Genomic DNA, 23,663 nt, shown 5'->3' with positions numbered 1-23,663 from the left:
ATATGATTTCTTTTTCTCCATATTTGGCAACACCTCTAAACTCACCAGGGCATGATCTGAGACTAAGATGTTTCCTACTGAACAATCAACAACAGATGAAATGAGGGACTTAGATATAATAAACAAAATCAATTCTAGAATAAATCTTATGGACTAATGAAAAAAATTCATAGTCCCTACCAGAAGGGTTCAAAAGTCTCCAAATATCTGTAAGACCAAGATTTTTACACATCCTGTGAAGCGTCAGTGTTGCTCTAGGGGGGCTAATACACATTTGCTTCACTATGATCAAGGACTGAGTCCATCAAAAGATTAAAGTCTCCTCCCAATATTATATCATGAGGGGTGCCATCGGTTTGCAACATCCCTTCAAGATCTATAAAAAAGCCCTGATCATCAGCGTTAGGCGCGTAAATATTAGCCAAAATCAACCTTTGCCCCTGAATTTCTGCTAAAACAATAATGGCTCTTCCTAATTTATCTTTAATCTGTTTGAATTGTAGATGTTTACTTACCAGTGTAATGACTCCCCTGCTCTTACTTGAGCCAGTATTAAAGAAAATATGTCCACCTCATATCTTCCCAAATTTTTCAGCTTCCTGCAGGGAAAGATGCGTTTCTTGAAGAAACACTATATAAAATTTCTTACGTTTAAGAAAAGAAATGACCTTCCTTCTTTTTATGGGGTGCCCAAACCCATTCACATTCCACGTGGAGAGAGACAATCCACTCATATTAACATCTGACATTTTGACATGTGAGAAAAAATAGATTGTGTGTCAGAAATAAAATTATAAAGACCACATTCCAACATTGGTGCAACAATCAACCCCCGAACATCCACCAGAACAAAAAAAAACAGAAAAAAGAAAAACGTGCATGTGACAAGGAGGAGGGCGGGGCTGGGCCGTGACTACGCATGCTCGGCCCCCAATCGGGCTAATCAGCCGAGGAGGGGGATAGGTGCAATGAGATGCGGCAGTTTGGGAGACAGAGAGCTACAAGGCTACTGCCGCATTAACCCCGTGCAAAAAAGCACCAACTGGCATCCATCCTTCTAAACTCAAACAGTCCATGTACGCCTACGAGTCCCTGCGACAACTTTGCCGATGGATTGCTCAAGTCCAGTGCCTCTATACAAATATTGTGAGATAGAATTACACAACAGAAAATAATCTATAAAACAAACTCCAGCCAATAGGCGGAATAAGCCCAAAAAACATGTAGATTCATCCACATAACTGTCCCGAATGTGTGTTCCTCCACAAAACAAGCTCCACCCGCTAGCGGAACCAGCACAAAAAAAACAAAAACATAGAGTTTCCTTGGGCAGTCGAACAAATGTTCAGTGAGCCAGCCCATTCGGTTGTTACATGAATGGAACAAATTACCTGATCACTCCAATGTTTGCAAGAAATATTCAACAACACAAACTCCATCCAATAGGAGGCATAAGCACAAAGAACGTACAGATTCATTCACAAACTGTCCTGAAGGAGTGTTATTCCACAAAACAAACTCCAGCCGCTAGGCGGAACCAACACAAAAAGAAACACATAAGGCATTCAGTTTCCTCGGACAGTCAAGTAAATGTTCAGTGAGTCAGGTCCACTCGGCTGCATCGAGAGCATCACACAATGATTTACTCATTCCAATGACTTTATAAAGGACATCGCTTGCTGTGGACATGTAAATATTTTGCAGCCATCCTTAGTAACTATTCTCAATTTGGCTGAGAACATCAGTGCAAAAGCGACCTTCCATTGATGTAAGAGTTTCTTGCATTTCTTGAATCGATCACATTTCTCTCTTGTCGAATTTGCAAAGTCTGGGAACAAGAAAATGCTGTGGTTCTACCAAGAAAGCCTTCCTTTACTCCTCGCCTCACATAACACGAGAACTTTATCGGATGATCTCAGAAATTTGGCCAGAATTTATCAGGGCCTGTCTCCCTCAGCGGATCTCCGAGCCGGAACTCTGTGAGCTCGCTCAGTTTCCAGCTTATGGCCTGTTATGTCGAGCAGACTCGGGAAAGAGCTCTTCTAGGAATTTCACCATATCTCGGCCTTCTTTGTCTTCAGGAATTCCAACAATTCAAACATTGTTTCGGCGGTTACGATTCTCCATATCTTCCAACTTTTCCCAAACGTGCTCCAAGTCCGTCTTGGTCGCTAGTGCTTTAGCAGCTAATTTCCTCTCCGATGACTCCAGATAATCGATCCGTTTCCAAACATCCGACACTCTTGTAACCAACTCAGTGAATTTTATCTCCATGGCAGTGATCGATCGACGTATTACAGCATGATCCTCCAAGTCAGCAACGACCTTCGTCAGCATTGCCCTTATGTTCGACAGTTGACGCTGAATCTTTTCCACTGCACTGGCCAAATTGAGTCCCAGGCTTTCGCCTGTTGCTCAGGGGCCTCAGCTTGAGCACGCAAGTGTCTTTTAATGTCTCCAGAGCCCGAGGATTTTGAATTCTTTGACATATTGTCTTCATAGAACAGTTATGGAACAGGGTGTATCGAACCTCACCGGTTTATGGCACAAAAAGTATTAAAACCAGCAAAGTGCGCAGAGCTTGCCGTTCACACGTCCGAACCTCACATGGCGCCACACGACTGTTGACAATTCATTATTTTGACTGAGCACACTATTTGTGAAACAGCACTGGTAATGGACAATCTATTACAGATTTGAAGCGTGACACCTTGTATTAAGTAAAGAAAGTCCCAGGCACCACCTGAACAATACTGATAGTCTATGTGCAACTCTGAGTCAAATAAAAAAGCATCCACTCACTAAATCCTTTTGAAAAGCACCTCTCATTTTCAAAAGAATGCAAGGGTCTGCAGAACTGAGCTCGCCTCTGTCATGTCACCCTGTCTCCATTCCAGCACCCTAGTTAATACTTCATTGCCCTGAAAAAGTGGCTTTTATTAGACATACCACCTTAAGTTATGCATGGGTGTTTTCCTTCATGTATCTGGGTCAGCAGCCTTCTGTGTGTCTACAACAGCAGATAAACACTGCCAGATTTTGCACTCCTGGACAGCTCTGCAAGCTCTGCATAATACTGTATATTAAAGGGATAGTTCACCCAAAAATTAGAATTCTGTCATCATGTACTGTCACTTTTGTGTCATTCCAAACAGTGTAAGTTTCTTTCTTCTGTGGAACACAAAAGAAGAAGTTTCTTCCAATGAAAGTGAATGCTGACCAGGAGCTGACAAGCTCCAAAAAAGATATGGAGGCACCATAAACATAGCCCTTATGACTTCTGAAGACAAATTATAGCTTTGTGTGAGGAACAGACAAAAATTGAAGGTGTTATTCACCAAAAATGTTGCCTTAAATCTTGACAGCACTGGTCACCATTCACTTTCATCATGTGACAAAAAGCAACTGCTGCTTTATAAATAACTAATTTTGTGTTCCATAGAAGAAATAAAGTCATGACATGAAGTTAAGTAAATGATGACAGGATTTCTATTTTTGAGTGAACTATTAAAAAATATATATATTATTCTTTCTTATGACAGCTTCTAATACACAATTTCTGACTAGAAAAGTATCCAAATTTCTTTGCACTCCAGGAAACACTTCATTCAAGAGGATAGCCATCAACTGAAAGGGACAGCAGCATAGTAAGTGCCCCATGTTCATTGCAGGTGCTGATTTACAAAATGTCACCACTTTGCAGGTGCAGATTTACAAAATGTCACCACTTTTTGACTGGAGAGATCCATCAGTTCTTGTTAGACAGATGATGGATGTGGTACAGGTATTGCCTCCCATCTTTCAAATGGGGTATTGTCTGCAGAGTAAAGGAAGACATCACTGTAAAGAAAATGAGGTCTAACTAAAACTGACTGATTGCCTCAAAAATGTTAAGTTAATTACAGCTAATAACTGCATAAACATTTGTATGTTATTTGTGTGAAGGAATAGTTCACCCAAAAATGAAAATGATGTCATTATTTACTCACCATATTGTCACTCCAAATCCATATGATGTAGACACAAACTCAAGACGTCATGTCACACGCTTGGTCACAAGACACAATGAGAACTAGATTTGATGTTATCAGTGTACAGAAGCTGCCATATTTGATTTAAGCTCTTTATCAATTTGATTTGATTTGAGAGCGAATAACGTCTTAAATTTTGTTCTATTCAACACACAAATTAATCATATCACTTCAGAAGACTTGGAATATAGTACATGAGTTGCATTGATTACTTTAATAGAGTGACTAATTGGGGGGCCTGGGTAGCTCAGCGAGTATTGACGCTGACTACCACCCCTGGAGTCGCGAGTTCGAATCCAGGGCATGCTGAGTGACTCCAGCCAGGTTTCCTAAGCAACCAAATTGGCCCGGTTGCTAGGGAGGGTAGAGTTAAATGGGGTAATCTCCTCGTGGTTGCTATAATGTGGTTCTCGCTCTCGGTGGGGTGCGTGGTGAGTTGTGCTTGGATGCCGCGGAGAATAGCGTGAAGCCTCCACACGCACTATGTCTCCGCGTTAAAGCGCTCAACAAGTGGCAGTGAGATTCATCCTCCGCCACCTGGATTGAGGCGAGTCACTACGCCACCATGAGGACTTAGAGCGCATTGGGAACTGGGCATTCCAAATTGGGGAGAATAGGGTAAAAAAACACACAAAAAAACAGAGTGACTATTTGCACTAGGTGTAAATAACAACTGCCACACAAAGCAGCTATTTGCACTCCAATAGTCTGGTGGAAACATAGAAATTGAAGACAAACTGCACCCTCTGAGTTGCTACAGTGGCGTAGCAGATAACAACAGTGTGGATGTGGGGGTTTTTTTCCATGTGGACAACCCGGGTTCTAAACCGCCTTTTTTCCCATCCTGTTTCCTGTCTCAATTTTTTAATATTTCCTTTAATACTACATATAATAATAAATAAAAATGAATATAAAGGTTGATTTCCTCGCAGTGATTTGGTCTCAGTGAAGGTCAGGGAGTTGAGAGAAAGGTTTGATCCAGGTAAAATTAACCATAGTTTTACTATAGTAATATTGTTGTAACCATGTTTTTTGGCAGAAGCCGTAGTTTTAATGCAATTAATCTTGGTGTTACTACAGCAATATGGGGTTAATACAGTAACCATGTTTAATTTTGTGGTTACTATGATTTTATTACAAAATACCATGGTGATACTATGGTTATTGTAGAAAACCATGGTTAATTTTTGTAAGGGAAGGTTAGGGTTAGGAGTTGGTGTAGGGTGTCTGTGGGACACTAAATAAACACAAAAAATATGCTGCAGTGAGGCCACTATACTGTATGTTAGTATTTTATTAGGGGTGTGAATACAGTAGCATCTAACTCTATTTGAACTTAGTGCAGAGAAGATGCTTTTTGTTACTATAAGCCTCTGCCTTTCTTAAACTGGGGTTTTATGCTGGGGTTTTTTTTTTTTGTTTTTTTTTTTGTTTTGTTTTTTTTTGTACTTGGCAGACCTGAGTCACTATTCACTTACATTTGTGGTGAATAAATACTGTGAAAGTCATATGGGTTTTGAACATTAGGGTGAAAAAAATATTTTCATTTTTAGATGAACTATTCCTTAAAGTGTCAAAAATTACATAATGATTGATAAAACCCATTTTCCTATTTTAGAACAACAATTTGTATATATTATATTGTGGCAACATTGATTTTTTATTTTTCTGAACATTCATTTTTAATAGAGATCAAATGAGACATGGTTTTGTTTACAAAACAACAGCAGACCAAAAACCCACATCAAAAAGATTATTTTTAGATTTTTGCAAATAGAGAAAAAATCAGTTCACATCTGCTTAACCACCTGTCTGTGAATCAAACCTACGCTATCTGTTTGATACACACATCCGCTCATTTATGACTATTAATACATTTACTACGATTTATCTTTGTGTCATCTGTTTCTAACCAGCTGTGATGTGTCTTTTTCTGTCTGAAATTCCCAGACTCCAGAGAGAGTATTGAGGTTAAAAATGTCAAGGTTATCACAAAGCACATAGACTGAGAACAAGCCAACATTGTCACTATAAGATACCTTTTCAGTTTCTCATTAAAGATGCAGGAGGGTATTTTTGGGAGCTGCGTATCCCTCTGGGACTGAAGCAGTAGAAGGGCATCTGAGCTCACAAATGATATCTGCCTCAAATCAGGGAGGACTATTCTCTGGGCATCTGCCACTTGCTCTTGACATTAGCAAAATGCAGCAATGGCAGGAAGAGTGGAGCACAGTGATTGCCAGATGTCAAGTATCATCGCCTGTGAGTTGCTCACTGCCCTCTCTGTGACACCATTGTTTTGCTTTTGTCACATTGTTTGTATCACTTAGGCTGTGAATAGTGAGGTTATATAAGGCTATTGTTAATTAAAGGGATAGTTCACCCAAAAATGTGTATGAATTTCTTTCATACACATTTCTCTGGTACACAAAATGAGACATTTAGCAAAATGTCTAAGCTGTTCTCTCGTTTTTTTATTGAATGAGAGAACAATCAAATGGTCACCAGAGCAGCATGGATATTCTGCTAAATATCTCCTTTTGTGTTCCACAGTAGAAAGAAAGTCATGTGGGTTTGGAAGAACATGAGGGTGAGTAAATGAAGACAGAATTTTGGCTTTTGTCTTGAGGGACTTTGGGAAACTAGCAAGAATGACAATTTGACAATGCTGGACCTACCCCATTTGGCACCCATACCTTATTAGAGAGCTATGTATTACTTTTTACACAAAAAAGTACAAATTAACACAATACATCCTAATGTGTTTAATCCCAAACTAGCAAAACATTAATTATAACAATGTTGGGAAGAAATATGCAAGTGCATGTTATGGATTCTTAAGCAGGCATCATAAATGGGTATCACTATATATATATATATATATATATAACTTTAATGTAAAGTGCACATAAACCAAGTCAAGTGATCTAAGATGTGAAAAAAAAAAAAAGAAAAAAGCACACTGCCTTAAAGATCTATGCATATTGTACAGTATATTTCACAGCAGGCACATTTATAGGCTTTCATCATTACTGGGGAGTCTGGGGCCCATCAAGTACACAATCTATTGTACTATGATGTTGGGGGGGGGGGGCATTCATTTCTGGTGATTTTAGGAGCATCATTTGAACATGTTTCTTTTGCAGCCTAAATACCTGTATATTGTGTAGCATTAATGAATGGACTAAAAACATATTATCACCTTTTCATATTACACAGCACAAGTTTGCCTGAAGTTTATCAAAGTTACCTTTCTCAAAAGCCTGCTGTAGCAAAATCATGGTACAGTGATGGTACAATATGGTAAAACCTTGGTATTTTTATTATATAGAGTAGGCCTATATCATGGTATTTATATGGAAGGCTTCTCTAAAGAACATGTCCAAAAAACATGGTATTGCTTTGGTTTTGGTACTTTTAAGCACTTTCATGTAATGTAAGTGTTTTGATACACTTTTATTTAGAAAGTATCTTTACCTGCAGTATAGATAATCATTCACAGGCTGCACTCGCACATGATCTTCATCACTGGCAAACGATTGAGTGCAGCTGCAGGTTTTGTTTCAATAAATTGTAAGTAAATATTTACTTCATTCAGCATTGTTTTTGTTCTCTGTCTTCTAAAGCATCCTATTACTGTTTTACTGTGTGACAAAGAGCTTCAAATGATTCAGCTCGCACGTTAGACATATTAATTGAGAAGAACCAACTCAAAAGACTGATTAATTCATGTATCGGGCATCATTTTGATTCACGAGCCCCGCGCTAATGAGTCTATGGCCTTGTTCACAATGGCATACTATCCAAACTACTCTCACTGTTTTTTGCCAAACACAGGTATAACAGAAACATTAAGAGTAGTATGGTAGTAAGGCATTTAGTACATGGTCTATTTGTTCATTGGGGGGCACCACAACACTTCATCAGAACACACAGGGTGCGTTTTGTTCGACACAAGATGCGTCCCAAATCGCACACTTTTGTACTATTCTACGCCATTTTGTAGTGTACGTAGTGTGAGTAGTACGTTTACACTGAAAATGCAGCAAAAAGAAGTGTACTTTAAGTACCTGGATGATGCACATTTTCGACCATCAAAACGGAGAGTGGAATGTTGGACACTTCATACACTCGGCGAACGCGGTTTGCCATAGATAGCGGAAGGGGCGGAGTTACCTGGCCGCACTGCTGGTCTGACAAAACAGCTGTAAATAATGAAGAATGTAGCAGGTGACAAAGCTTCAGTGGATACAGCACCTTACAAATGTGAGTTGAATGCTATACCGTCATCCCAAGCTATGTGAATATGTATGTTGTTTAAGATACAAATGTTGAACTGATGTTGGCTAACCTGCTATAGCTAGCGGCAGCACATCACGTGCGTTTGAAACGTCACTTCCGTCAGCTGTTAAATGGCTAATGCTTTCGTGTAGTAAAAAATTGTTAGGTGTTCCATTTAGGACGATACTACACTTTGAAAATTCATACAATACATGGCTGAGTGCATAGTACATTTTAAAAGCGCATAGTGTAAAGTGTGTCATTTGGGACACAGCTACAGATTGAACATACTCACTCTGAACACATCTGATTTTCAGTCGCCTGCTGTGTACGAGAATCAACACATAGTGCTGTACAGTGAAAAGGTAGCTATAAATGGTTAAAGATCAGTCTCAATTCAGTATGCAAATATATGTAAGAAAGAAGACTGAACACGATCCATCATGCAAATACTGTATTAGGATGTCATTGTGGTATGTTACATTTTGAATGCACTTGAACTTTAATCTTAAATTCCTTAAAAACTATAGAATTAAAAGAAAAATAGACAACAAAGTATGAATGGAGTCTGTATATTAAGGTTTGGTCTGATTTCTGATTAGGTAGAAGTTTAATACTTAAGTTTAAGGGTTAAGAGCAAACCCTAAACAAAAAGTTCGGGGAATATAAATGGTGATACCTTGTAAACACTGTAAACAGAATGTATATCAAATAAACTACTGCATGTCAGATCTTCAAAAGTAAAACAGATGCAGTGCTGTTTACTAATTACTAATGTTGACCCCATCATGTTTGAAACTCTTCTGACATCCTAGTCATTGTGGTATGGTACGTAAACTATTAAAAAATAGTTTTACAGTTAATTTTTCTGGAGGATATTACCTGCATAGTGCAGAGCTGATCTTACGAAGAGTCAGTAAGTATATTCAGTTCTCAATTTATTTATCACATCAAAGGCACAGTTAAGACCAAATATTCATAAGTCCAAATAGTGCTCTATCTACACAGAAGACTTCAGTCTCTTTCAGACCTTCCCTGTTACTCTAATTTATTTGGCATAATTTTCCAATAAAAGGATAATGGACAAATGGTGTTGCAAGGCAATGGATCTCCTTTTGTTAAATGAAAACAACTGAAGCCACGGCACGCAAAACACTATGGGGTTGAAAGATCCTTGTAAAGGGTAATCCTTTGTGGAACCTCAATATCCCTTTGAGCATAGTTTCAAGCTCTTTTGCCAGTGGAGAGCAAAAGAACATGAGATTACAAGAGATAAGAAGCTTATGAATATCATACATCAATGCAGGATTAGTGAGAAACACACTTATGATGTATATGTCATTACATCAGGGACAGTGTGACGAGGAAGAGGGCATGGCCGGGCCGTGAGGGTGCACGGCCAGCGCTGAATCATATGATCAGCGGGATAGCAAGATAAAGGGAGGCCAGAAAAGCCAGTTCGAGAGAGAGAGATGCATGCGGCCGCGTTGCATGTGTGTGTGTTTGTTTATGTTTGTTTTATGTTGAGTTTTGCATTAAAATGTTGAATGCTCAACCGGTCCACGCCTCCTCCTTGCCCATCCTTTAACTGTTACAGCCAGCTTTAAAAAAAAAAAAATGTTAATTGGATAGATTAAGGAAAAACTCATCTGGATACACTTGTTAACCATGTGCAACCATCCTTTTGTTGGGAACAGCATGTAGCATCTTTATATTGTAGGTACACTCAAAAAAATAAACTGTTGGATTTACTTAAAAGAGCTGTGTCAAGTGGTTCCACACAACAGTGTTGAATAGTTCCAACAATTCACAGTTCAGTTGTATGAACTAAAGAAATTTAAGTAATTTAGACAAAATCTTTTTGAGTAAATGCCAACCATTTGGATTTTTAGTGTTTCGTATTATTTTCATTTTACTTTACATATAAGTTCAATTTATTCATTCAGTTAGCAATTGACTAGCAACAGTTTGCATTATGGTAAATGTTTTGACATGAATCTCATCAAAGTAGATTCTTGTAACTCTGCTGTGAGTGGCACAAAATAGCTCATTGGACAAAACAATAAATAATTGTAAGTATTTGTCCTCCTTAACCTATGCTCAATCTCCACTCTTCATCACAACGGTAACCCCTAAGATTACAACATTACAGAAACTCTTCTAAATCTCATCATTACAAACATTAAATACTAACTATTCTTGCACCTTTTTCTTACACAAAAACTCATTACATGCCACTTTATTTCAACATTTACTCTCTCCATCCAGCTTTGTGCAAAGCATGCTGGGAAATACAAATCACTGCAGTTTCAGTTAATGCCAACAAAAATATTTATGTTGTCCCAACACAAATTGATTAAGTAAAGCTGAAAAGACCCTTTTTTTTATGATGAAACAACTCAGTTATACTAAATATCAGCATGGCTCATCAGGTAACTTACATTTAGACACAACATGGCCAGTTATTTTGTCTATTTGTGCTCCTTTAACAAAAATAGATGCACATAAAGCCAAAGCAGAATCAATCCTGACAGTCTGTTTGGAATGCTGCGAACACAGACAAGTGGGGAGACAGTTAAGTGTCCCAGTGCTGTCAAATTAAATATAAGCACTCTTGGAATGCCATTTGTCCAATCCAATTAGTTCACTGGAACTAACTGTTGTATAATGAACTTTGTTTAACTTATCATGCTCCTGAGATGGCAATGGGCCTTTCAAACATATCAGATCTTTTTCTCACACATAAACATACCCATAGGAGCTTATTAACAGCACCAATACAAACCACTGATCATCAGATTTATCCAGCATACAGTAACACCTGTTATGCAATTAATGCCAATCATTGCCTTTGGGGGAAAATTCCCATCACTATAAAATCTGAATAACATTACAAGTCTGTCTCTATTGCTTATTAAAAATTCCAACCTATGCCCTGCCCCTGCTGTTTTAGATTAAAGTTAATGAGTCTGAATTCAGTCATAAACTTATACTCATTTTCACTGTGGTGTTTGATGGAGTGGCAATCATCCATGTTTACTCTTAGCATTAGAAGTACGTTCAGTTTGACCTCTAATTAATCTGCCAATTTATTTGTATGTAAAAAGTTATTCAGATCTGCTATGTCTACATTCTACCCCAGTTTTCTCAACCTTTTCTGTCTGACCCCCACACCCCCATATTATACAGGATATCACCTAACATTAGCATTAATATGAATTAAATCACTTTTTTAAAAAAACTATTTTGTCGGTGAAAAACAGAGTAGCACATATACACTCAATGAGAACTTTATTAGGAACACCTGTACACCTACTTATTCATGCGATTATCTAATTGCAGCAGTGCAGTGCATAAAATCAGCTGATACAGGTCTGGAGCTTCAGTTAATGTTCACATCAACCATCAGAATGGGGAAAACGTAATCTCAGTGATTTCGACCGTGGCATGATTGCTGGTGCCAGAGGGCTGGTTTGATTATTTCAGTAACGGCTGGTCTCCTGGGATTTTCATGCACAACAGTCTCTAGAATTTACTCAGAATGGTGCCAAAAACAAAAACAAAAAAACATTCAGTGAGCAACAGTTCTGCGGACGGAAATGCCTTGCTGATAAGAGAGGTCAATGGAGAATGGCCAGACTGGTTCGAGTTGACAGAAAGGCTACGGTAACTCAGATAACCACTCTGTGGATGGGCTACAACAGTGGAAGACCACGTCTGACACTTTATTAGGATCATAGTGTTCCTAATAAAGTGTTATGTGAGTATACATATTCTGCTGTCCACAAACATATATAACTTGCACACATTACATAATTTATTTAGTTTTTTCCTTAAAAAGGAATTATTAGATTAAGCACTATTATTAATTTCAGTTAATTAATCTCAATTAATCAATAGAGAGCACTCCTATTTTTAAGTCATAATTTCAGTTTTATACTGTAGGTTTACCAAAGCATAATCCAAATCTTTCCAAGTACCCCATGTGACCTCCTTAAGTACCCCCTGTTTTAAATGTATCCCTGGTTGGGAATCGCTGCTCTACATGATTACATGGTGTAGAAATCTTGCCCTCTTGGGGAGCATATTATTCATTAGACTTTCTGCTGTGATAAAGAAATTTGGCTGTCTACTTAAAGCCGGAGTTGAAAAGACAGAGAGCAGAAATTATTCCCATTTCTGTCATGTCAAATGATAAACAGGCTGGAGGTGCTAAGTGTTCTGCAGTAAATACATTAATCTGTCATTTCCCCTCACTGCCGAGTGCTACATGACATGAATTATGCATAATTTTGGGGCAGTGTTGTGTTGATCTAAGGATTGGAGACTGTGTGTGCGAGTGTGTGTATTTTGTGCTAGTATGAGAGTGTCCACCATTACAATAGACACAATTCGTCATGTTGGGAGAAGGTAGGGAGAATCACAGGGCTCATTAAAATCAATGCAAATATGAATGACATCTATAGGTGACAAAGGCAGTCTGGTCTGTATCTAATTCAATAGGAGCTAAACTATCAGTCTTATAACTGGAAAACCTCATCATCTGGTGCTAGCATGCATGCATTGTGTTGTTAACCAATGTGCTTCCTATGTGGATTAATTTTTGATTAAAAATGTTCTGTAACACAAGAATTCAGTTCTCTTTGATGTAATTTCAGCAACTTCTGTATGTGTGTTATACGTCCTGGACACACTGTAAAAAAATCCAAAAAATACTTTTTGTGCTCCTGGCTCATCAACTCTCCAACATTACAATGAGCGTATTTAATTTTGAAAACATGCAATAAGGTACTTCGACCTGTTACCACCAGTTCATCCAGCAAGTTTAGCCATCTATTTAGATTAACTATCATTACAATGCCCAAGCCTCTGTGTGATACTATCTGAGAGCAATTGACTTGCGTGCAAATGCTCAGTAAGGTTCTTGTTTTAAAACAAGTCAAAAATCAGTATTTTTTGAGTCCCACATGTTAGGGCCTGTTTACACTTAGTCACTTCATGTGTCTTGATCGATTGGATTGCTATCCAACTGGGTATGCACATTTCATATACTCTTGGCAACTTAAATGTGTCTCTGCAAAACCGATATAAATCCGATCAACTAGTCCCATGCTATATGCGAATATAACAGAGTTCACTTCTCAGAAGAGAATAATGTCGGGCAGCGAAACTTTGCTGCACTTGATGTGACTCATAAAAAGATGGCTAAAATTCCTTTGATGAGTAGGGTACAAAAGGTAACAGCTGTTATGTGCCACATTTCCTTTGTAGTCAGCATAACATTTTCAATATTAAAGTGTTAAATGAGAGAGCGAGAGCGGAATCAGCACTGGTGGAGGAATACAGTTCTTTAACTGCAGATAACTGGGTTTCTAACATAGTCTCATGAAAACTTGTGATACATTTGTATGAGATGGCGAAAACGTAAAATATCATACAAATTGGCTCATACAAAAAGGTACGACTTTTATTCTCATAGAAACTAACCAGAATTTCAAAACCAATACCAGGACAGTTTTTGACCATTTTGACCACTTCTGACCAAAGTCAGCCCTGACCAATTGAATACAGTCATAAAATTTAATATAGCCTCCTATCCAATACTGTATTTTAAGATAGCAAATGTCATTGAACAACTTTTGTTGCTCATTGCATATTTATTTATGCAATACAAATTACTTATGTAGGCTATGTCAATAACCTATGCTTCCCTCATCTTGTTCCAAACCCCAATAGTACACAGGTTATTTTCCTATTAAAATCATGGTTAGGTTTAGAGCTTGAGTTAGATTTTATGGTTATGTTTATGGAAGGTTAGGGCTTAAACTTAGGAAAAATCATGATAACATTATTCGTAGGTTTATTTATTTTTCATTATGGGAATAAAAGATATACATTTTTGTACAAGCCAATTTATACGATTTTTTAACGATTTCACCATCTTGCACTATTACGAATTGTCATGAGACCGGGTTGGGATGTCCATCTTCAGGATGTGACTCTGAACATTATAGGATTGGATAGAAGTGTAAATACCCCCTAAGATAACAATATTCCCCCAAATTTTGGCCCAAAAAGCCTAACAGAAATCAGTTGGACAAAAACTTTCATTTTGAGCAATGTTGCTGTTTTAGTAAGGGTTTGTGAGTTCCAATTACACTTTACAGCATAAATACATTATTCATTATTGTTTAGGTACTTTGTTGACTTTGGTCAGAAGTTAAGAAAAGTCAAAAGTCTATGGCATCACATTGCCAAATATTTTGAGTTTTCAACTGATTTCTTCTTTCTCAATTTTTTTTTACAGTGGCTGGCAGCTATCAGTTTGGAACAGAAGAGTGTGTTTTTTGTTTTTTCCAGATAGATGGGCATCCCAACACTGGCTGCAGTGCAGAAAGAGTGAGAGAGACAGAGAAAAAAAAATTTTTCCTGCTTCCCTGCTTAGCTTGACCAGCGAGTGGATCAATAGCATTTAGACAGCTTTTCTTCCTGTCCATCCATCATTGCTTTATTAAATATCTTCCACACAAACGCTTCCAGGATCAACCAATCAAATTCATGAGCTGCTCATTATATAACTGATATGTGCTTCTGGTATTATCTTTCTTTTATAAGAAAAATATACGATGGTAGATAACCTGAATTAACCACACATTAAAGTCTGTTAAGCTCTTGGTGTGATAGAATACACGTTTACTGAGTTTCAGAGACCAGTCAGATGTATAGCGATCCTGAAATGGTACATTTGAATATATGCAGGGATTTAGCATTGGCGACATGGGCAGCTGCCCGGGGCTGCGTCTTCCCAAATCTATTTTCTTGTGAACATGGGCAAGTGTGAAGTAAAATTAGCATTGGCATCAAGTATCAGACCTGTATGAGCGCCGTATCAGTGACGCACATCAGATGGCCACGTGTCCCTTTTCCCCCAATGTGCTGGCTGCCCAGGAGGAAATAGGCTGCCAGCCTGTCCTCTGGGTGTGAAATCAGAGCCAGTTCTCCTTAGTGGAGTTCTCTGAGAGCAGGGAAACCATGCTGACCTGAATGCAATCCTGTTGGAGGACTTCTGCCATTGTAGCATGGCATCATTGGTGGCTATGGTCACTGAGCCAACAGAAATATGCAGCCTGCCTCAAGAAGCATGAACCGTGGCCCAGTAAATGGGATGGGATGGAATCTACAGTACGTTGCAACTGACACACACACTCTGTTTTCACCCATAGCCAATAGTTACATCAGGCCAGAAAGAAAGAAAGAAAGAGAGAAAGAAAGAAAGAAAGAAAGTTAAAGAGAAAGGCTCATGTGTAAAATGGCTTGCACTGGTTTATTTATAGAGAGTTATCATTGGAAAACAGAGCAGAAAAAAACTTCACAATAGAATGCTGAAAATACTGCCATGATTAATAGAGAAAAACAAGGAAGAGGAAAGAAATCTAGAAATGCTAGAGATTAAGAGCTTAACTGAGATCTATGATGTGCTTGTTATTTGTTCCTTTATTTTATTTTTAATTAGTATGATAATAAAATAGAGCTAAAAATACTAATCTTTTTTGTGTATAAGGGTAACAGTTAAGCCATCATATAAATTATTTTACATTCACAGAGATTAAACACATTAAATACAAAGTGGACACATCTTTCATCTGTCATCAATGCTACAGTATAAAATAAATATTATGTACTGTAATGACCAGCATAGAACATTAGAACATTTTGTTACAGTGTTTTAAGATAAAGAGAAAATGAGACTGAGGATAGACACTTTTATGTTTAAAAAAAATATATATATATACTTTTTCTTTTTTTTTTTTTTAGACCAAATAGTTTTCCTGAAATTTGATGTCCACATATGTGGACAGCGGGACTAAGTTGTGAAATGTTAAATAATACCAAGCTATAGAAAGTCAGATTTTTTTAATCAAATTGTTTATTATGTTTCTTGGAGTGTTGGTTATTCATGTTTTTGAGACATTACATCAAACATTTGCATAATTAATTCTGATTCAAAATAATGGCCAGCATCATCCAATGAATGCCACCCATGTTAAAATAACATTTAGCATGAAAAATTCAGAACCTATGTACTGATTACCATTGTCCTATGTCTGCCAAACATGTTGAGTGGTCCAAACATTATCTGCAGCCTGAAACTGAACTGGTTGAATTTTTAGGAGTGAATGCACTTTGCTGCATAGAGAGCTATAGGATGCTCCTTTGCTCCCTTGCTCCCTATTTAGTGAATGTCTTAACCTCCAGTGTGCTGTCTGTCTGCGCTGGTCTCAGAACAGTTTGAAATTCAAAATATTTTCATCCTAACTCAGTATACAGCCTCTGAAAGCAACATTTTCCAACTTTTGGATGCATCCATTGATTCTCAGTGTGATTATGCACAGTAAATATAAGATTTTTAAATGAAAATGAGCCAATAGTTCACGTACAAGGTCATTGTTTTTAACAGCGTGCCGTTTCGCGATAAATCGCTAAAAATTTTAAAATGGCATATCGGATGAAACTAGAGACTAATCTTTTGACTCAAAGGTTTCGAGGTAAAAACTTAATTAGGTTTCTTACCAGATAGTTAACAGTAGTTTTGTTGGTGCTTCTCGCAAAGACAAACTCAGCTGTGATCAACGCCATGTTGTTTGTTCACATGACTCCATATGTTGAAAGTTTAACTCTTTAATGACAGCACAAAGTCACCTGAACTGAGATCACTCGGTTTAAATGATATTAAATTATGTGTTGCGTATAGCGAAGCCAACATACAACGTTCACGCATGTGGACGCAGGGTCGCACAAGGTTAAAATTAGAATAACTTGTTAAATAAAAGCTTTAAATTTATCAAAACACTGAAGATATTCATGGCAACATAAAAAAGCTCTAGTCCCCATTCTCATGCAACAATATTTAATAATAGCATTTCCAAATGTACACATCATTTCAAGATCAAATGACTTACAAAGACATTTAAAGAGAAGTCATTTAAAAGTCATTTTTAGGTTTCAGTCTTTGGCCTTTGGGACAATAAAGTGAGTGTATTAAGATTAAGAGATAAAGAAAAGATATCTATTCAATGGCTTAAAAGTTAAAAGTACATTTTTGTAATGAGAAACAAGCTTGAACTGTTCTGAACTACAGTATAACAATTTGCACAACAAAGAAAAGAAATCACATGGATGAAAACTGCAATAGGTTTCAAAACATGAGCAGAACAATATATTCATTTTTCATATAGTTTCCACCTGTCAATTATGGTGAGTTTGCTAAGAAAAGGAGACATAGATCTCTCCATAGATCTTTACGGAGTCTTTATGGAACATGCAGATTTGCCTTCTGTACCTGGCATAACTGAAAGTAGTGCTTGATTTCAGGTGTTTGTGCTGGCACATAGCTCAAATCAAATGCGGGCTAATAGATTTCTGCTATTTCTTTTGGGAAACCACATAAAGGTAATTAGTTTGAGTTGTGGCACTGGAAAGAGCCCCACATGATCTGTAGTCATATGCAACTGAAAGACTCAAAGTATACAAAGTATACTTATCAAAGTATACTGTCAGAGTAAATGCCTTTGTTCCTCAATTCAGGTCATTGACATGCAGAGTTTCACATCCTGTACTGTAAAATGTCAAAATCCTTCAGAATCTTGGCTCATTGTGAAAAAAGTGTAGTAATTTTGCTCTTTCGGGGAGGTAATGAGACCTTTGATGGGATCATTCAGCACATGGTGGTGTGAGCATTTGGATACATTTTTGTCAGCTTCTCAGTGGAGGAAGATGAGGAAGCCAGCATACAGGCAACACCTTTAGGCTTCTTTTAATGCTTAATCAGTTTATGTGAAAAACATTTCCCTGCCTCTCTTGACCACTGAAATTTCATATCAACACAAGTAAATCTGACTACTTTAACAAGAATATATAAATTAAGAATGTTTAACAGCTTTCATCTTTCATATCTTGCATTACATTTTGAAAAATTGATTCTTAACAGCACATCTAAGAGTTATGAGGAGGAAATCAACCGTTCCCAAAATCAGTGCAGTCTCAGCTAGTATTTACTTTAATCCAAGCTGTTATCTAACTAGCTTGACATATTGAAATAATAACAGCATTTTAACCTCCAACATGCATTACGTGTAATTTTTTTCCTTTCTTTTTTTTTCTTTTTTTTTCTCATTTTGAATGTGTCATTTAAATTCAGAGTATATATATAGTGTGAATCTAGTGACCAAAAAAGCAGGATTTGACCATCTTCACTGTTATGGGTCTTTTCACATTCAGCATCAAAAGACATAAACTAAATGTCAGGATTCTCTTATCCATAGTCTCATCCTTTTTCCTTTGATAACTAATTCAAACAACCACATCTTTAACGTATCTTGAAGCTTTAAAACACATCTTTACATTTTAAATACATGGTTTCACGAGCCACCGCTCAGAGGTCAATCTCAGAATTTGGAATACTCTCAAGCATATTCAAGCCCAAGTAATCCTCTGTATAATGGTTGGAATTACTTGCTTTTATCTCACATTTCTGTTCTCATGATTTAGGTTCAAATCATTATCTCATAGAGAGTAGCCTAGAAGATGGTATTTTAGATGTCTGGGGTCAGAGGTTAATTGTATTCCACATAATTACACCCAAGTCTATGGATAAAGAGCTGGTACCATGTAGCTAATAATCATGATGTTTGAATAAGAGGTTAGCCAAATGACTCTTTCACTGTTTTTTTTTTTCTATTAGAGAACAGAACTGATATTATACTGTATTAATTTTAGGGTAAAATCTGTAAATTACATCAAGCCTTATAGTTGGTGTGACATTTGATATCAAATGGTTTTCTAATGGTTACATTTCATTGTTAATTGTTTAGGAATTACCCATTTTGTTTTTACTCATCTCGTCACATATTTTTCTTTATAAATGGAAATTTATGGAAACTATAAACAATAGAAATCGTTTTCTATTGAATTTTTTTTTCAAATATTAATCAATATACATTATACATATACAATATACATATACAATATACATATTTAAGTCCTTTTTTACCATACCATTTCAAAATGTTAAAGAATGTGAAAGTGAAGATTTATAGTAAAAAAGGACTTAAATATTGATCTGTTTCACACCCACACCTATCATATCACTTCTGTAGACATGGATTAAACCACTGGAGTTTTATATATTACTTCCATGCTGCCTTTATGTGCTTTTTGGAGCTTCAAAAGTCTGATCACCATTCACTTGCGTTGTATGGACCTACAGAGCTGAAATATTCTTCTAAAAATCTTTGTATGTATTCAGCAGAAGAAAGAAAGTCATACACATCTGGGACGGCATGAGGGTGAAGAAATGATGAGAGAATTTTCCTTTTTGGGTGAACTATCCCTTTAACAGCACCACTGGTTTCTATTTAGTGCCAAAAATGGATCTGCTTTTGTTAAAAAATAATAATAATTTAAATAAATCAATAAAAAACTAAATTAGTGCTATTTGGAACCATTTTACTTATATGAGTGAGGTGCTTAGTTTGAGAAAAATAATCTATATATTACTGCTCTCTTTTGTCTTTGAGCTTAAACAAATTCATAAAAATGATCTGAGCTTTCATAAACTTCAGATGGAGATCTCTACAATAAGTATGGCAGTGAAGAAAGAGTGACATTATCTTTGTAATGAGATAAAAGGGAAATTTCTCTAGCTACTGACTTACATCCCCATTGGATCCCTCTGAGTGGGGCTTTGATATTCTCACTGTATTTTGTGTAATTTTAACACAGATATATTTAGGGAGTTGATAACCACAGAGGGGGTGATGTAATCACTCTAGAATCATAACAAAGGAGAGTTTAAACATTTGCAATAAAGCCATTCATTTTGAGATGTTTGATCCCGGTGTTCAACAATACTGTACACAACTGCTGTGGCAGCCCACGGTAGAGGACATAAATAGGCTTTCACAACATCACTGTGCTCAGCATCTCCTTTCTCTTTACACATCTCTAAATAGGCTGAACAAATTTTAAGAAAATTTCTAAGAAAATTTGAAAATGCCACACAACCCACAAATTTTCCCTGCTGCACCACAAGCAAAACTTTGAATAATTCCAAATATGGATTTATTATGCATGTAATTTGTAACTACACATGTAATTCAGTACACAAGTACATTATGCTATGTGCCAGGTATGGTATATTTCTTTTGAGCCAAGAGAAACCATGCTTTTACACTGCTTCAGGACATTTTCACAATAGTTTAAATGTAATGCATAGTTTATGCTTAGCTCATGGGAAAAGAGAGGAAATAGGTTACAATTAACTTACGCATGTTGTTTGCTCTCGCCTGCACAATGTCATAATGCTGTGTGTGCATTCCAATGGCCTCCTCGTGCTGACCCTGACGGGCACCTTGCATCACACTGGCCACAGCTCTGTTAAAGCACAAGCAATTTCGTTAGCTCAGTATGTCCTTAAAAAACCTTAGATTCTGAACTCTGAAAGAAGTTGTCTTTATTCAGATATCAGACCACAGCACAAAGTGATACAACACCAATAGATTGACATCTATTCATACAGCGCTATGGCTGTCGCTGTCCAGAGTGCTGATTTAAATGGAGCAAGTTTTCCTCTTAGAATAGATTTCAGCAACATGCACACTGTGGGCTTTGCAGCTCTCATCAGAGGTTCTGACCCACTGTATCAGTAGGAACAAGAGATTTCCACCTCCGCCATCCAAACTGAGTTGCTAAAGGGTAAAAAACTGACAACTGGTTGTTATGCAACATGATGTAACATCTATGAGGGTTTGTAAAATTATTGTGGTTTACATGTTCAAGTTGACCACATTTTCTCGTTGATTGGGTTGCTTGTTACCAGCAATCTAAACTGAAAAAAACAAAACATCACTGAATCAATATACATTAGGTTACACCAACAAAACTAATTTATTTTAGGTCAGATAGAAATAGCTCCTTAAAGGAGTATTCCACGTTTAATAAAGGTTAAGGGTCACTCGACAGCATTTGTTGCATAATGTTGATAACAACAAATATTTATTTCGACTCGTCCCTCCTTTTCTTTAAAAAAGCAAAAATTGAGGTTACAGTGAGGCACTTACAATGGAAGTGAATGGGGCCAATTTTTAGAGGGTTTAAAAGCAGAAATGTGAAGCTTAAAACTTTATAAAAGCACTTACATTAATTTTTCTGTTAAAACGTGTATTATTTGAACTTTGAAGTTGTTTAAATCATTGTTTTTACAGTCATTTCAGGGTTTTATGGTTTAAGGCATTGTCGTCATGGCAATAAAGTTGTGAAACTGGATATAAAGTAACTTTATACAGAAAAGGTTAATAAGTTAATTTATGCAAGCATATTGTTTATGTCTTGTGGCTATACTTTTGAAACAGTGGGTATTTTGACATTTACGGATTGGCCCCATACACTTCCATTGTAAATGCATCAATGATGCTGGACGGAGCCGAGCTACAATCGCATTATCCAGGTCTGTTAGTTCGATTTCGCAAAAAAACGGAATTCAGTCGGATTAAAGCGTTTACATTACATTTTACGAAGACGAATGATTGCTTTAATCCGACTGAAATCGAACTTTTAAAGTGCAGCCAAATTTTTGCTTTTTTATTTTTTTAGAATTGACAAATCATGCCACAAATGTTGTCGATTAAGCTTAACTTGTATTGAACCCTGAATATTCCTTTAAGGTAATAATGACAGGTTCCCACTTTTTACAGTTATATAGGATCTTTTTAAATTATAGGAATTTGTGAGATTGCATAACACAAATGAACAAATTAATTTAGAAACCTTATCCAATAGATAGTTTTCTGTTAGGCACTGCCATGCAAATGCATAATAGGCTCAAAAGTCTAATGAAAACTGAAACCTGAGAAATCAGCATTTTGGATGATTGGGTCATGTGAGGAAATTCTTTGAATTTCTTTATTTTTTTTTTTTTATTTTTTTTTTTACCCATGCTCATTTGCATGTAACAAACAATACCTCCGCAAAATCTCATTCAGTCACCTTCTTTTCCCAAAAATAAACGTGAAGCAAACACGTTACATTTATCACTTCTTGACTAAACAGAAAAGGCAAATTCAAAAGGAAATAGATTTATTATGTGTGACCACACAAAGAAGTCGCCGTTACTTACCGAGACATACTTTCTCTGTGAGGTCTATGAGCCTTTTCTAGTCCAAGTTTTGTAAATATCCCCACCAGTGCCATGATTGCCACTACTCCACAAATGACATACACAATCAAGTTTGTTTTATCCTTGGTTGGATCATGTCTAGGGTCAGTTTTCTTATATGGTGTTTGCCCTGTTAACCATTCTGGCGTATCGTAATTTTTACAGGTGTTCTGATCCAAACGAGAGTTTTTATAAGCGCAGCAAAAGCGGAAGCCACAAGTGCCGCAACAGTATAAATAACTGCCTGTTTGGCAAACGAAAGGCGGGTCCCACTGTCCCATGACATCGTAGTAACCCCGACATTTGTCCTCTGTATGTGGAGCTTCGGAAACGCCGCTCTCCTCATCCCGGGACCCGTTGGATCCTGAGAGCATGATGAATCCCTCGAGCTGCTGCTGCGCTTCTCCGTCCGCGCGGCACAACAACACCAGAACTTTCACCAAGAAGTACTCTAAGAGAAAGACTGTCCATCGCATCCTGTAGGCTTCCTTTGAAGGACAAATTGAGACAGAAAATCGAGTTGGTACTACCACTGACAGGAGGACATAAATCCACACGTGTGCACAAAGCCATTCGGGGAGGTTTGCATTTTCAAAGCGCTTCTCTCATGAGGGACAGCTAAATTAAAACCACAGATTTTGTGTGAAGTCCACTCTGACAGCGGTTATTCTCAATCCCAGCTGTTCTGTTGATTATAAAAGCACTTTTAGCCCCGTGAAACCACTGCGCCAACTACCCTGAAGGCTGTCTTTGTGCTGATGACAGAAGTGAATGCACGAGCGCAGCGGCAGAACTGTAGCGCGCTCCTGATGGAATAATGAGAGTGCATGAGAGAGAGAGGTGCGTAAAGGGAAGGAGGAGATATGGGAGGGACTGGCCAAGAAAAGGTATTCTGTAGTAAACGAATCATAGTGAAAAGTTGACGTCTAACTTATCACACTGTGAAACTCGTTATCCGTTTTACTATGAATATAAAGTCTTCACAAGCCTATACCGCTGAAGGCACCTGCTATCAGAAAATAAAATCGCTACATTGCCTATATAGATCGTAGACCAGTATAATTACCTTTAGTAACTTACCTGTTCCCAGGGCCGTCGATTCCAGGGATTCCCCCTGGAATCTACGCAACAACAAGCAA

General features: G+C 37.3%; 1 protein-coding gene across 1 annotated transcript in view; it reads right to left on the bottom strand.

Annotated features, from left to right (window-relative positions):
* Nucleotides 1-23,291, bottom strand: part of LOC127423487 (protein shisa-9A) — a 57,165-nt gene extending 33,874 nt beyond the window's left edge. Inside the window, exons 1-2 of the mRNA XM_051667831.1 lie at nt 22,486-23,291; nt 20,638-20,744 (exon numbers count right to left, since the gene is read on the bottom strand). Of these exons, the coding sequence (XP_051523791.1) occupies nt 20,638-20,744; nt 22,486-23,000 (622 nt within the window). The 5' untranslated portion in view covers nt 23,001-23,291. The remainder of the gene's footprint in view (nt 1-20,637; nt 20,745-22,485) is intronic.
* Between the last annotated feature and the right edge of the window lie 372 nt (nt 23,292-23,663).

Source organism: Myxocyprinus asiaticus, chromosome 32 (assembly GCF_019703515.2).
Source record: "Myxocyprinus asiaticus isolate MX2 ecotype Aquarium Trade chromosome 32, UBuf_Myxa_2, whole genome shotgun sequence".
Lineage (NCBI taxonomy): Eukaryota > Metazoa > Chordata > Actinopteri > Cypriniformes > Catostomidae > Myxocyprinus > Myxocyprinus asiaticus.
This window is presented reverse-complemented; position numbering and strand designations above follow the sequence as displayed.